The sequence below is a fragment of the Phocoena sinus genome, chromosome 10, assembly GCF_008692025.1.
Source record: "Phocoena sinus isolate mPhoSin1 chromosome 10, mPhoSin1.pri, whole genome shotgun sequence".
Classification (NCBI taxonomy): domain Eukaryota; kingdom Metazoa; phylum Chordata; class Mammalia; order Artiodactyla; family Phocoenidae; genus Phocoena; species Phocoena sinus.
The window spans coordinates 68136710-68151662 of record NC_045772.1 but is presented as its reverse complement, the minus strand read 5'-3'; the positions used below and the strand labels follow the sequence as shown (position 1 = coordinate 68151662).

General features: G+C 38.8%; 1 protein-coding gene across 3 annotated transcripts in view; it reads right to left on the bottom strand.

Annotated features, from left to right (window-relative positions):
* NELL2 (neural EGFL like 2) overlaps window positions 1-14953 on the bottom strand; it is a 402299-nt gene that overhangs the window by 329954 nt on the left and 57392 nt on the right. For all 3 annotated transcript variants that reach the window (XM_032646188.1, XM_032646187.1, XM_032646186.1), the window contains one exon: window positions 6393-6543. In XM_032646188.1, coding sequence (XP_032502079.1) covers window positions 6393-6543 — 151 coding nt within the window. The remainder of the gene's footprint in view (window positions 1-6392; window positions 6544-14953) is intronic.

The following is a 14953-nucleotide window of genomic DNA, read 5'->3' as shown; positions in this document are numbered from 1 at the left end:
TTTCTTACTTTCAAAATGTCTTTAATGATAATAGTGGTTGCCCCCAGGGACAGAAATCAGGTGGCCGGGGAGGGATGAAGGTAGACTTTTTCTCTATATCTTATTGTGCCTTTTAAATTTTGAACCATGGGATGTATTACCAATTTTTTTAAAAATTACAATTACAATTTAAATTTTAAAAATCTTCAGTAAATATTTGTTACCAAATAGATTTAGATTTTTAAAATTTAAATTGTGATCAAAGGCAGCAAATAATACTTTTTACCTTCTCATATGCAATGAATACATATGTGAAACATTGCAACAACAAGATGTTGTATGTTAGAATGCCAAAAGGAGTGGCCCAGATTTAAAAACCTGGAGAAAGAAATTCATGTAAACTGGGAAGGTCAGTAAAAGCTTCACGGAGCTGTGAGTGAAGTTCTGAAATGCGAACAGGACTTGGATGAGCAGATAGAAAGGGATCTACACAGAGGTGATGAGAAGACTGGCCACTGTGCCTGGCATTTATACTCCCACTGAATGATACCACTTTTCTCCATCTCTGCCAGTGCCGGAGCCGACATTCCTCACAGCCTCTATTTCTCACTGACCTCTCCCTACTTCCTTTGGAGTCAGAGCAAGATGCGCAATAGCCAGATATCTCAGGATAGCTCACTGCCATCAACCCGCAGGGAGATAAGAGTGAAGTCAGCGACTGACACGAGAAGCGGGGAAGCCGCTTCACATCATCTCTAGTAATAACATTAATGTTTATTTAGTGTTTGCTCTGCAGCAGGCACTCTATGGTCAAACTCACAAAGCCTAACTCACGGGGTTATGAATAACTCAACCCCTTGCCTTCTACCAAGCAGGCAAGAACCTGTGGTCAGTGGAGCACCACAACCTCACCCCACCCACTCCCAAAAGCAACTAGGAAATGAGCTTCTTTCCTCATGAGGAAGAGCTCTTCTGTGAACTAAGACAGACCTGACGGAAGGCTGGATCCACATCTAATCACTGCCAGTTAAAGGATGACAGATCACCTGTTTCTTCTGATGAGCATTTTTCAACATTTAACTGGTTTACAGCTAACCATCTTTTGAAGCACATAAATGTATTCACTTATCCAGGACCATATTTTGCAAGCTAGTCATCTTGATGGATACGTCAGATAGTTCTACTGATCAAAATTTGACATTTTTTGGATAGTTTGGCATTTTTAATGACAAAATTAAAATTTTGTGAGAATCTGATTTCCCTGATTTAATTTGCACCCAGTAATGGAATACTCTTTGGTCATTAATGAACAGATTATAAACGAATATTTACTGGCATAGGAAAATCCTCAAAAAATTTTACTAAATTATAAAAAGTTATAAAATATGTACAGTGTGAGTTAATTTTTTAAAAAAATAGTATATCTATACATTTTAAGTAGACATTTATAACTGAAAGTATTAGTAGACACTATCCCCAGGGGGATAAAATTACAGATGATTTTTGCTTCCCTCTTTGTGATTTTCCTAATTTGTAAAATTCACTATCAGCATTAACCTTATATGTAATGTTTGAAATTTGTAGCATAGTTAAAATTTCCACATTCTAGAGGATCCATCCATCATTACGCAAGAGTAGAATCCACACTACTTACCCAGGAAAAGCCTGGCCCTGCCCTTGGGAACTGCCTACTTCAGCTACCACAGGAGGATGTGGGTACCTTCCGTTCAGGCATGGCCTTATTTGGTTCCTCAATTTTCATAATAAAATGTCAATATTTCCTACAACTCAATTGCTGCTGAGGTTCAACACAACTTTCATTTAACTGTCAACAAAGAATAGCTGCAATCTGGGTATTTATCAGAGAAGTCTAACTTGAATTCAGTATTATTCTCAAGACACTGGGAAAAGCAACTGGTGTGGAATATTGCCTAGAAGACATGGTATTTTATCAGGATTTCACATAGGAGGTGCTATCGGCATTCTGAGCAGTTAAACTTGGTTGCACAGAACTTTTGTGCACGCTACCAAGGGCCTCGAAGACAGTACAACTTCAAACACCTTTACACCTAGATGCACGTTACTGGCATCGTTATAGATTTGCTTTTTCTGAAGCGCGCTGTGGCTTGATGACACCAGCTGACACAAGGTCCTCTGAACTTGTTCCTCTAAAGGCACTCACTATATTTTACCATAAAAGGTCATAGGAGAAATAAGTCTCTGGTCTCAGAACCAAGAATAGTTGCATTCCCTTATCATCTAAGTGGTTGTCTATTTCTTCTTTGCCTTGGTTTGCATATTTCATTTTATTTTTGTCTTATTGTGCTGTAGATATCTCTATAAACCTCCTTAATTTTTTTGTGAAAATAGCAGAGAATAAATAAGTGTTCAGGAAATGATGACACTAAAGAGAATAAGACTAAGGAAAGAAAGATACCTTCAGCAACAACAGGAAAAAAAACAATACAAACCAAAGCACAAGGTCTGTGAGGGTGATGGGAGGTTAGGAGATATCACAGTGGATGCGTAAAAATACCAGACTCGGGAATCCAAATTATGCTGAGTGTAAAATAAGTCAGACAGAAAAAGACAAATACTGTATGATTTCACTCATATGTGGAACCTAAAAACCAAAACAAATGAACAAACATAACAGAACAGAAAGAGAGTTACAGATACAGAGACAAACAGGTTATGGCCACAGGAGAGAGGGTTTGGGGCGAGGTGAGAAATAAGTTAGGGAGACTCAGAGGTACAGACTTCCAGTTATAAAATAAACGAGTCACAGGTATGAAATGTACAGTGTGGGGAAGATAGTCAATAACTACATATGTGTGTATGTATGGTGCCATCTTAACTTATTGTGGTAATCATTTTGAAATATATAGAAATACGCTGCGTAACAGGAACTAATAGTGTTGTAGGTCAATTATGCTTCAAAAACAAACAAACAAACTCACAGAAAAAAAAATCAGATTTGTGGTTCCCAGAGGCAGGTGATGGAGGAAGAGGGCATTAGATGAAGGCGGTCAAAAGGTACAAACTTTCAGTTATAAGATAAATAAGTACTAGAGATGTAATGTACAACTTGGTAAATATAATTAACTCTGCTGTGTGTTATACATGAAAGTTGTTAAGAGAGTAAGTCCTAAGAGTTCTCAGAAGAAGGAAAATTATTTTTCTATTTCTTTGATGTTGTATCTATATGTGATGACGGGTGTTCACTAAACTTACTGTGATAACCACTTCATGATGTATGTAAGTCAAATTATTATGCTGTACACCTTAAACTTATACAGTGCTGCATGTCAATTATTGATATATCTCAATAAAACTGGAATAAAAAAAATCAGAAGAAGAGGGTTTGGGTGCCGACTCTGTCACCATCTAGATAAGTGATACTGTGAAAAAACAGGCAGAAGAGAAGCTAGTCTAACAACTTCAGACACAGCACAGAGGTGCAGGAGACCAGCTCTATAATCATACTACCTGAGTTTAAACCCTACCTGCATTTACTCTTGGGAGCCTTTAACAACTTAACCTCTCTAAAACTCATTTTTCTTATCTGTAAAATGGTAATGAGAATAACGACCTTGCAATATGATAGGACTTCAGTGAATTTTTTTCTCTAGTATCATCAAGCACTTTATACGGATTCACAGATGAGGAGCCTGAGGTTCAGAAGAGGTAAGTGATTTACCCAAGGTCACAAAGCCAGTACCCAAGGTCACATAGCCAGAGCTATGACTGGAATGCACGCAGTCCTTCTCCAGATCTGCACTCTGAACCACTATCTAATATTGACGTAAAAGGAACTAACCCGTGGAATGCACTGAGCACTGAGCCTAGCACACGGTAAGCCTTTAATAATTGTTGGCTTCCCAAGCAAATGAAAAGTGCCTTCCAAATAGATATGATTTTAAATATCATAGAAAAATATCCTACATCTCAAATATGGTATTTGTTTAGGTAAATGTTATCAAATTTACAGATGATACAAAGGAAGAATGAAGAATTAATAATCAATTTAACAAGAATAATCGGAAAGCATGAGAGCTGAGCACAAAGATTTATGTATAAATGTGTTCATCACAGTGTTGTTTATCAAAGTTAAAAAAGGAAAGAGTTCGGTATCCAAAAGAACGAACACACACCGACACAGACAAAAAACTCGATTAAAGTATGACAGAATTTCAACATCAGTCTTCTTCTGGTGATATGATTTGTATGAGTTTTCCTATTTCTTTATTACACTTGTCAGTTGTCCACATTTTCTACAATGAAAATATGTTGCTATGCTAATTTGAAAAAAAATATTATTTTTAATTGAAATAAGTCAATATAAAGCCCTACACACAACTTTAACAAATTTACTTCATAGGAACAGTAAGATAGGATCTGTCTGACAGCAAATCTTCCTTCAAAGACCTACCTGATAAAAGTTGGGTATTTCGGTGGTCCATATCCTTACTATGTCTAAGGTGCTAAAAAATATTTTCAAACTATTTTAATATGTATCAGTTGGAAAGTGCACAAATTATAAGAAATGCATGCTGGTCAAACATTTGTAGAGTTAATGTATTCAACTCTAGGGACCAACAAAACATTGACCATCTGGATGGGATGGTCGTGAGGGATGTCATCTGGAAGAAGGTTACGTGAGTTCCATGTCTCTACAAATGGGGTAGTAAGAAGCCACAGGGCTTAGAAAAATCTCGTGCCCAAAATACAGGGGAAGCTTTCTTAGCAAAGAGAAATAATCAGCAATAAATCAGGCTGCTCTGTGAAGAAACAATATCTTTCGCTGTAGGTGAATCATGTTGCCTAAAGCCCACTGGAGAAGAGCAGGGTCGCAGCGTTACAAATGAGGAGCTCCCCTGATGTCAATCACCTGAAGACGAGGACCAGGAACATACCACGGCGACGAGCCCTGGTGAGCCCTTGGAGATGGACCTCTCCCTTTCTTGCTCAGTCTTTTTTTTTTTTTTTTTTTTTGCGGTACGCGGGCCTCTCACTGTTGTGGCCTCTCCCGTTGCGGAGCACAGGCTCCAGACACGCAGGCTCAGCAGCCATGGCTCACCGGGACCAGCCGCTCCGCGGCATGTGGGATCTTCCTGGACCAGGGCATGAACCTGTGTCCCCTGCATCGGCAGGCAGACTCTCAACCACTGCGCCACCAGGGAAGCCCTGTTGCTCAGTCTTAAGGAGCCCAAGCCAATTACCTGGTGAATGTTAGGATGGCACCCTCCTTTCAAAAACAGGCCAAAACCTGGGAGGAAAGAAATCCAAGTGAGGGGCCTGGGAAGATATGCCAATCCTTTGGGACTAACGATAGAATTAGATGGGGTCTTAAATCCCTGAGAGTAATCCAGGTAGAATGTCATCAGGAACCCTACCTACTCTCTGTGTCACTTTTCTATATTTTGTTCTCCACATATATTTGCTTCTGTTTGCCCTTTAGTATTTAGCAAAGATTTGCCAAGTCCCAGGCTGCCCCATCTCTCCTAAGAGAAACCAAGAAAAGAGGTTTCTGCCCACATCTGAACAGGATCATTAAGTCCATTATATACGTAAAACACTTTACATATATGAACTCTTTGATCCTCACAACTACCTATGAAGGAGGTACTATTTCTATCCTCCTATTACAGATAAGGAAATTGAGGCACAGAGAGGTTATATGATTCGCCCAACGTTCCCAGACAGTCACGAGGTGGGCATTCAAAATATGAACACAAAGGAACTTTCATTGTCAGAACTGTGGTTATTCTTTCCGGAAGGAATCACTTTAAGCTGTTTGATATCATTTAGTAGCAATTTATGTATATGCTAAGTGTTATGAATGATTTTCTTCTTCCCCCCTCCCCTCTTCCTCACTACTCCCACCAGCTCTCCTAATCATGCTTCTATGCATGCGAGGAGCTAGGAAATACTAGACAGCATTTTGATTCAACACGCGTCCAAAAATACAGCTGTAACTGTCACAGTCTAAGAAGTGCGCTGAAAAAGAATTTATCTGTCTGTGATTAAAATTATAAGACTATTAAACTCTAAACCCAGGCAATGACCTAGAGAAACAGAATATGGTATTTTTGTGGCTAACTGTTCACCAATTAAGAGGAAGTATGTTTGACTTTAACACTGAGGAAGATAACTCATGAGGAAGTTAGTAATTAATAAATGGGTTTTAGGAATGGTGACTTCCCTCCGCTCTTAGCAACCTCAAAAGCAATAGCTCCTTGTGCTTTTAGGCTGATCTCAATTACTTGTGTTTCTGATTTTGCATAATGTAGCAAAATTATTCTTGCTGTTTTAAAGCAATCATGAATATCTTGCTTTTGTTTACTTCTCTTTAATGTGTTAATTTCACGATATATAATGAAAACACAGGAAACTCTAGCAGCCAAACGTACCTGTGATCCAAGTGGTGAATGGAGAAAATCACTCCGGAATTTAAGTGGGTCTGTTTTAGGGTCACCAGAACAGCAAATTCATGCTTATTTCTCAGCTTCTGAAAAAACTGTTCAGCTGTAGCAGTGGATGCTTTTATACTTCTGGGAGTATCTAAAAAAAGAAACATACAGTAAATAGACTAGAACTTGGCTTTATAAAGCATTCTTTACAGGCAACATCTTTCAGAAAACATTATCAAGCAGCTGCTGATAAATACTGAGCTCCAGACTCCTGGTAAATTGGTTCGAAAAGACTTTTTGCTACACATAACACAGGACAGTAAACCACATGAATGACTGAGCTTGTGTTTCAGAGACCTTTTTTCAAAAATGTCTTTGAGATGAAGAATCAAAGAGCCCTGTTTGAAAAACTGAGCTCCCAAGTTTTCTCCTCACACTCTTCCTAAATCCTGGATACCACAGCCACGTCAGTGTCAACATTGAACAAAAGGATGTCCTTCCGAGAAAAGGACCTAAAAAACCATGATAGAGCCATTTAGCTTTTCTGACACCTCGTGACAGAAAACTGGATTTAAATCAATGTGCCACCTTCCACGTTGATATCTGTAGCCAGAAGGCTTGCTATAAATAGGTTTTTTAAAAGATCATTGAAATTAGTCACTCTCAGCCTTCTGTGCAGTGGATGAAACATTAAGATCAAATTATCGTGCCGTATTTTTGAAAGAAATGCACAGAACTCAATTCCCACGTCCCTCTCCCCAGGCTTAGAGAACACCTAGACAAGAGAGATTTGAGTGGGAGAGCAGATTTTTATCCTGCACTTTCCTGTGGTTTAGTCATGCACTCCAACCTCAGGACCCAGAGGACATGGGAGAAATAGCCAGGGGTAGAAATGGATTTAGTGGACAGGAAAAACCTATCATTCAAGCCGTCCGCTCACAGAGCATAACGCTCTCCTATTCAGTGTGTGCAGAGGGTTGATGGGAGCCAGAAACACAGTTTCTGTAGCTATCAAATCGTTCTCCTCTTTTCTGTGCTTTAGACTAGACAGACTAGGTAAGGAGTTCTCAAGGGGAAGCTACTGGCATTTGGAGAGAATAACCCTTCCTGTGGAAGACTATCCTATGCACTACAGAACATTTAGCACCCCTGGTCCTGGCCCAACGAATGCCAGTGGCACTCAGTCCTAGTCATTGTGACAACCCAAAGTTCCCCCACACATTTCCAAGCATTCCCTTCGGAACAGTGCAGCAGAAATCAGGTTGAGAACCACAACCTTGATGAAACAGAGATTACGAGATTAATCTAAAGTTCCCCACCTTTCCAGCCACACAAATTTATGGAATAAAATTGTAATCACCTGGTCTGTGTCCATCACTGGGGATGCATAGACATGGAGAAGCCCTCAAGATACCCATAAAATGGAGGAGGGGACAAATAATCCCAATAAAACAAAAGAAACGCTGTCATACAGGTAAGTACAAAGTGGTGTTGGACCACAGAGGGAAAGTAGCCAACATCATCTGGAGGGCAGGATCTCGAAACAGAAGGCATTTGCTCAGGAGTTCACCAGGTAGAGAAGAGAGGGAAACGCATTCCAGTCACAGAAATAGCTTATGAAAAAGCAAAGAGATGTGATAGGGCACGACATGGCTGAAACAGCAAGTAGCAGCCATTGCAGGATGGGGCTGGATAGGAAAGCTGAAGAGGAGAGGCAGGGCTTTGTGTGCCAATGTAATAGACACTTGTTTCTGTCACCATCCTCAATTTACTCTCTAGGTAAAAAATAAATAATAATAATTCTTATCTACCACTGAAAAACGATCCCTCCCCACTCTTAACCCATGGCTTCCTCTGCGCTAAATCAGAGCGTCGCCTATTCCTGTCCACAGTAATTGATTCAGAAACAGGCACCTAAGCCAGGGCAATGAAGTCAGGCCCAGGATACTGGTTCCAGGTTTTAGGAAAAAGAAACTTCCTAGTTTCCAAAAACAAACTTCCTCAGTTCTAGTCAATAGTCACAGTTCAAAAGCGTAATAATAATCCACAATTTCAGCCATGGTCAATGTAATAGTTTCTCCCTAGATTCCACTAGAGAGAAGTCAGGCTTTGCAGAGATGCCATCCAATTCCTCTGAGATCCAAAACCAATCTTCTCCCCAAGGAGGCACAGAAAATGAGACTCTGTGAGAAGGATTTATCTAGTGTTAACTTTTAATCCACTCCAATTTATATACACGTGAATCATTCACAAACTTCATGACTTCGTTTCAATTTGCTAGATAAGAACAAATTAAAATTGAATTACAAACATCACACTCCCCTCCCGGCCCTGCCTCGCTCCGACCCTTTTCAGGCAGGTAGAGCTTGAGCAGCATCCTTTGTCTTGATGAACAGGGTGATAGATGGGGACATAAATGAAGGAAACTGAGGAAGGACTACACTAAATACAGGAATGATGATCAGAGCCACAGAGAGATGGGAAGGTGTAGCCCAGGAAGCTTGAGCTTTTATAGTGAGAGAAAAGAAATTGAGAAAAGGGTACCAGCTGCCTGACAAGGTGGAACTTTAAAGAAGAGATGCTTGAAGAGGAGTTTTAGAAAGCTTTGTTATTTGGTACGCAAAGAAAACCTTCACTAAATCTCTATGTTATTCTCCACTGCTTCTGGAGTCAGATTTGTGAGAAGGGTTAGGAGGCTATATTATTTGCGTGGGTTTTTATCTGTTTTGTTTTCAGATGAAATTACATGTGAAGACTGACCTTATGATGAAAGGAAGAAGGACCTAAAAAATGGATTACATTTGAGTATTGTTGGTAAAAATGTAAACCACCACGGTTGAAAACATGAGGAAGGCAAGTGTAGTTGAAGGGAAACCATTTTTTTTAAAGATTTGTCAATCTGCATTTTGGAAAAATTTCTCTGGTAGCCATGTGGAATATATGAAGAAAGAAAAAAATCTGAACATTGGGAAAACTCTTGAGAAAATGGCAATTCAGGTGATTATTGACTTTTTGTTAAATTTCACATATTTTAAATATCACATTTTGACATCCCTAAACTACCTTTTCTAAATCAAATTGATGTTTTTGGCTTTCACCAGGAATCGTGATACAGAACCACTTACTGGTTCTTTCACTGCCTGTCAGGCATGTTGATGTGAGAAGGGCCAAGTGAACCCCAGGTGGATATCTGCATTGAGATGCTTAAGGAAGTGCTTAAGGAGACCTGCAGGGCAGAACCATCCTCTATCCCGCCAGGGTGGTAAGTGTGGTCCCAGAGGGTCTCCATACAGCTTATACTTAAGCCTATTCACTTACGCAGGGTCACAATTCAGGACACGCTCTCTCACCCTGTCCAGGCTCTCCTCCCAGCCTATTACCTTCCTGTTTTGCTCCCTCTGTGGTGGTTAGAGTGACTTGCAGGAAGAAGGGACCCTCCAATACCAAACATGTCCTACAGAAGCTCCATTCAGCCTATGCTTTAGGGTCAGGAAAAATGAAATTCTTTTCTTTCCATCCTGATTAACCAAGTTCACTTGTATAGCGGTTTAAAAACTGGGTCTTGCATGAATCTATAATCCCCAGGTGAAGACAAATTACTGAATGAGGCAGAGAGAGCACCTCTAGGAAGTATACTAATTTTCAGCTTTCTGTCAACAGAACACCATCTCCCACCAATCCTTACCTCACCTTAATGATATTTAAATCTACTGTTCCCCCTTAAAAACATGTTTTTCAAAAATTTATTATGCCTGCGTCCGGGAAGGATTTGATGGGAGCCTGAACTCTGTGAGTAGCTCAAAAAAATTAGGGAGTATAATCATTTTATTATTATAGAATTCAAGAGATTTTTAGAAAGCAGAATCTAAAGAATTTGGTCACTGATAAAACACATGCAAAAGGCAAAAACAGGAGAAACAGGAGAAAATTGAATCCAAAGTTTCTAGCTTGAGAAACAGAATGAAAGGCAAATGCAGTAGGAGCATGATGGTACCCAAATGGGATTTCAGTTTTAGAAACGGTCGTTCTGAGGTGTTCTGGAACGTGCATGTGGACATGTCCGGTAGGAGGCTGGCACTACAGAATTTGATCTCAAGAGAGGTCAAGGTCAGCAGTATAAATGTAGAGGTCATCAGAATACAGTATCTAAAGTCATAGGCATGCCTGAGTAAATCACAGGAATCACAGGAATGAGAAGAGGATAAAAGGATGGACCATAAAAACACTAAATCTGTAGCACAGCAGGGACAACATATATAACTTTACACGTGTACTATACAATGCTGCACGTCTAGCACCATACAACATTTGTCTTTCAAAAATGTATAAATAATGTATTTTCCCCTTTGAACTCACATTCCATTTTATTCTCACAACGCTTAACAAGGACAACTATTACAATTCTGTGATTCACCCAAAGGCACCAGGCAATCTAGAGGTGTAATGAGGATGACAGTTTCGGGTCCAGTATTCCTTCCACTAAATTGCCCTGCCTCCTGAATGTGGCATCCTTACCCATGCTTAACTGCCACTCACAAACAGAAAGGCAAATTCGGGAGCATCAACATAGAAAATAATCCAGAAAGAAGTAATTATATAACATAACATTTTTAGTTCCTTAAGTGACTCGCTTAGTAGTGATTTTAAGAAAGGTCACTTTCCCCATTTGCATTTCTGTTTCCCACTTTGTAAAATTAGCACTCCTGCCTTCTATTTTCATCTCAAAGATGATATACCGTTCAGAGAGACTTCTGAGTTCCTGTGATTACTCTAAGATCCAACTCTAGTCCTCACCAGAAAGTCAAGTCAAAGAAACCACCACGGAAGAATAATTTTACTTTATTTTTGTTATCATTTCAGTTTTCAGAATTCATAATTAAATTCAGGTATGTATTAAGCAATTTCTCAACAAGGTCTCCTGTTAGGAACCACACATAAAAAATAGATGGTTATGAGGACAAATTCTCACCCCAGAAAAATAAGTTTCCAATGCCAGCTATGCAGATGACTAGCTGTGCCTGCCATGTAGCAACACCACGTGTTGGCTTTTAGAATTATGATACATATTATTATTACTCTCACAAGCAATGAGACTGTGGAACCCACTAAAACTACCAAGAGCCATTATACCCTTGTGGTGATTTTCTGAGCTTACTTTCATTCTAAGTGTCTCAAACTCAGCCACAAAATACCAGTTCTCACATATGAAAATTAACATAAAAGTTTCTTGCAATGAAATTATTCTTAAGGTAAATTCTGCCTACCACCCCCTGTTTCTAGAGAACTGTGAATGATCATTCTTTTATGGACAAAAATCAAAGTAAGCTGAATGTCTTTTCAAAGAAGGGCTGACGACCATCATTTGAACTGCCTCTTCAGAGAAAAACAGGCTGAGAAAAGGGGCCTTTAAATGCTACTAGGAAGCCTTACAGAAGAACTTCCCAGCATGCCCATGCTGTATTAGGTCTTTTTAATTGGAGAACTGCTTGAGTTTAAAATAAAACTTTTTTTCCAAGTTTTCCATTTTTATTGCATGCAGAAGCCTAAAAATCCCACTAAGAACACAACGTGTGGCATTTTCAAGCAGTTATTAATAAATAATGAAGCAGGTCAGAAGCAATTACATCAAAATATTCATTTTTAGTCATGGGACAACCAGGATGGAGTGATGAGTTCATGTCTGGATGCAGTGTATCCTCCACACACATAGTTAGGGGGAGAGAGGAGAGTGAGGGTGAGATGGAGAGACAGAAACTGGTTTCTTTCTATACAAAATAGACTGTAGCTTAATGCAAGTGTATCTGTGGCAGCAAATATGGATGTTTACTGAAAAAGAATCAGACTAGAGCTTCTTTAAGTATGTTTAGTGCATTAGCAGTAAAAGTAAAGAGAAGGGGTCTGTCCATCTCCCAATAACAAAGCAATCGGTAAGAATTCTTTTCTTCTTTTGCACTTTAACTGCATCACTACAATTGCCATGATGAATCAAATGAGTCCCTGGCCCCTGACAGGTGTCTATCCTGTCTGCAGTGTGTAGAAACCTAAACTGATTTCCCGCCACATAAGCAGACTAATAAAAATACCATGTGCAGATTCAGTTATAAAAACGGTCTAATCTTAGGCATAGAGCGGTTGACGTAGAATGTTCCAAAACTCACCGAATTACCCTTTTGTTCAGTCTCTAACTATGAAAGGTTGTTGTCTTCTAAATTCAGGTTAGAAATGTATGAAATTAGAACTACTATTATATCAATAGTTGTTGTTCATTGCTCTTACTCTTTCAATAGATCCATGCCTTTACAGTGCAAAACTTTAAAGGCAAAATAATAACAATTTTAAAAGCCATTAAAATTTTATTAACACAATATATGCAGCTTGCAAAGTCCTTAAACATCAACAATCTCATTTAAGTGTACAGCAACTTTGAATAAATGCAATTATCAGCTCCACAGTAATAGAAATTACAGATGAGGAAAGAGAGGCACAGAGAAACCAAGACATTTGTGATTATCTCTGTAAGTGGCTCAAAATCAGAGCTGATTTCCATCAACTTACTCTTTGAGGAACCTGTTGGTTCAACGGGAGCTTCCTGAGTGAAATCTGAAACTGAGCAGGTACACGAAGGGCAAGGAGAGACCACAGGAAGAGGCAGATGTCTCGGATTGGTAGGTGGCAGGTTTAACAAACAAAGGAACTTACACACCAGGCTTGGCTTGGGCGGTCGCAAGACAAGTACAGCTCTGCACTCGCCTACCAGAATTTTAAAAGTTTATATAGAAGCCTTAACTGGGTTCTGTCACCTATGCCATCCAGATGGTCTCAACAACACATTGCTTTCTCAAGGCAGTTGCTTCCTTGAAAAGAGCTCCGACTGTGGGAACACTGGAATGTACATTTCAAGGATGGGAGGGGGTGAGGAGCCTCTGATTGCCGCCTCCGGCTTGTGGGTCAACTGGCGGCCATGTCCTCTCAGTGACCTCCTCCAATAGCACTACCCAAGGCAATTATGAGAGGATATAGGAATGAACCTACCAAATTCAAGTGTCAGAGCCTGGATCCCAACCCAGGCCAAGGTGCTTCCTATTATTACAGGAGCACGATGCATACTCTATAATAGACAGTAGATAAACCCTCATTTTTAGTTAACTTTTATGAAAAATATATTCTGAAGATAAATAAATACATTTTTCTTGATCTTTGGATCAATTTAGGTTTTTCAGATCTACAAAACTATTCATATCACATAATCTCTCAGTTGCTACTTGAAACTACTTGAAACTATTGAGATGTAAACAATACTAAATTTTAAAACAAAAAGCTTTTTAAAAAGACAATTTTAAATAATTCTCCTCAAAAAGTTACTGGGCAAAATGTATGAGTAATCCACAACTTTTTTTCGTCAGCAAACGCACATCTAAGGATGTCACATCCTCACCCTTTAGACATCTATATGCCCTTTACATTCCTAGGTTCAGGGAGTTCAAGGACATACTCTTGGGATGTCAACTTGGAAATATCCCTTCATTTAACCTCAAAACAATCTCAAAAGTTTCTTTCAAATCTACAGCTAATTATAATTTGATTCAATGCATAATAAACATATGTACCTTCATGTATTATTTACAAAAAATGTTTGTTGGCTTAATGTTGTGAATATCTAACAACATAAAAATATACATACATAAGTGAATATAATCAGGAACAAAAGCATCCACTAACTAGTCAAAGAAACAAAAACAAATAGCAGATTCTACTCCTGGATTTAGCAACTAACTAATTGACTTTAAATAAATCATTGGAATTTTCACCAGTAAAGTAGAACAAAATGTAGTCAGGGTGCAAGGGGGACTACAAATAATAAAACACCTCTATACTTTGAGGCTTAAAATTAAAGTATTAAAAGTATATACATAACAGACATAAGACAAGATATTAAAGTTATTCCACTTTGTTTGTTTTTATTCCATGGTAACAAACAACTTTCTGATAATAATTGGCTTCCAAGGTACATTTTCCTTCCGACACAGCAGTAGTGATCACACGGTATGAGTATCCTGATTTCATTCATTATTATAATCCTCATTGTAGATTAAAATTAAAATTGGTACTTGAGTTTATAATCAGATTAATGCTTTTAGCTAGTGTTTAGTTGTCCCTCAGAAATTCACCAGTGAAATTAGCAGCTCTTTTGTTACCAGCAAAATTAAGAAGGTAAAGGAGCTACAACAGTATTCCTCTTTATCATCTCTTCTCTCAACTGCAATACTGCTCAAGAAGATCAAATAGGCAGAAATACTAAGCAAATAAAAGGGGATATGATGGTCGACGACAATGCCAATGCCAATAATGATGATGATGATAATGACGACGTCATTCACAACTTCAATAGACTGGCTGCATTCCTCTGTTGATCCTGCCTCACTATTTATGGAGAGCAGTCTCAACAACCTCATGTGAACATATGTAGCAGATTTGAGAATTAGTAATTTGCTAGACCTTTATTTAAAATAGTCCAGTATTATATCCAACTGAATCTAAACTGTATACAGTGTGTTGGCTAA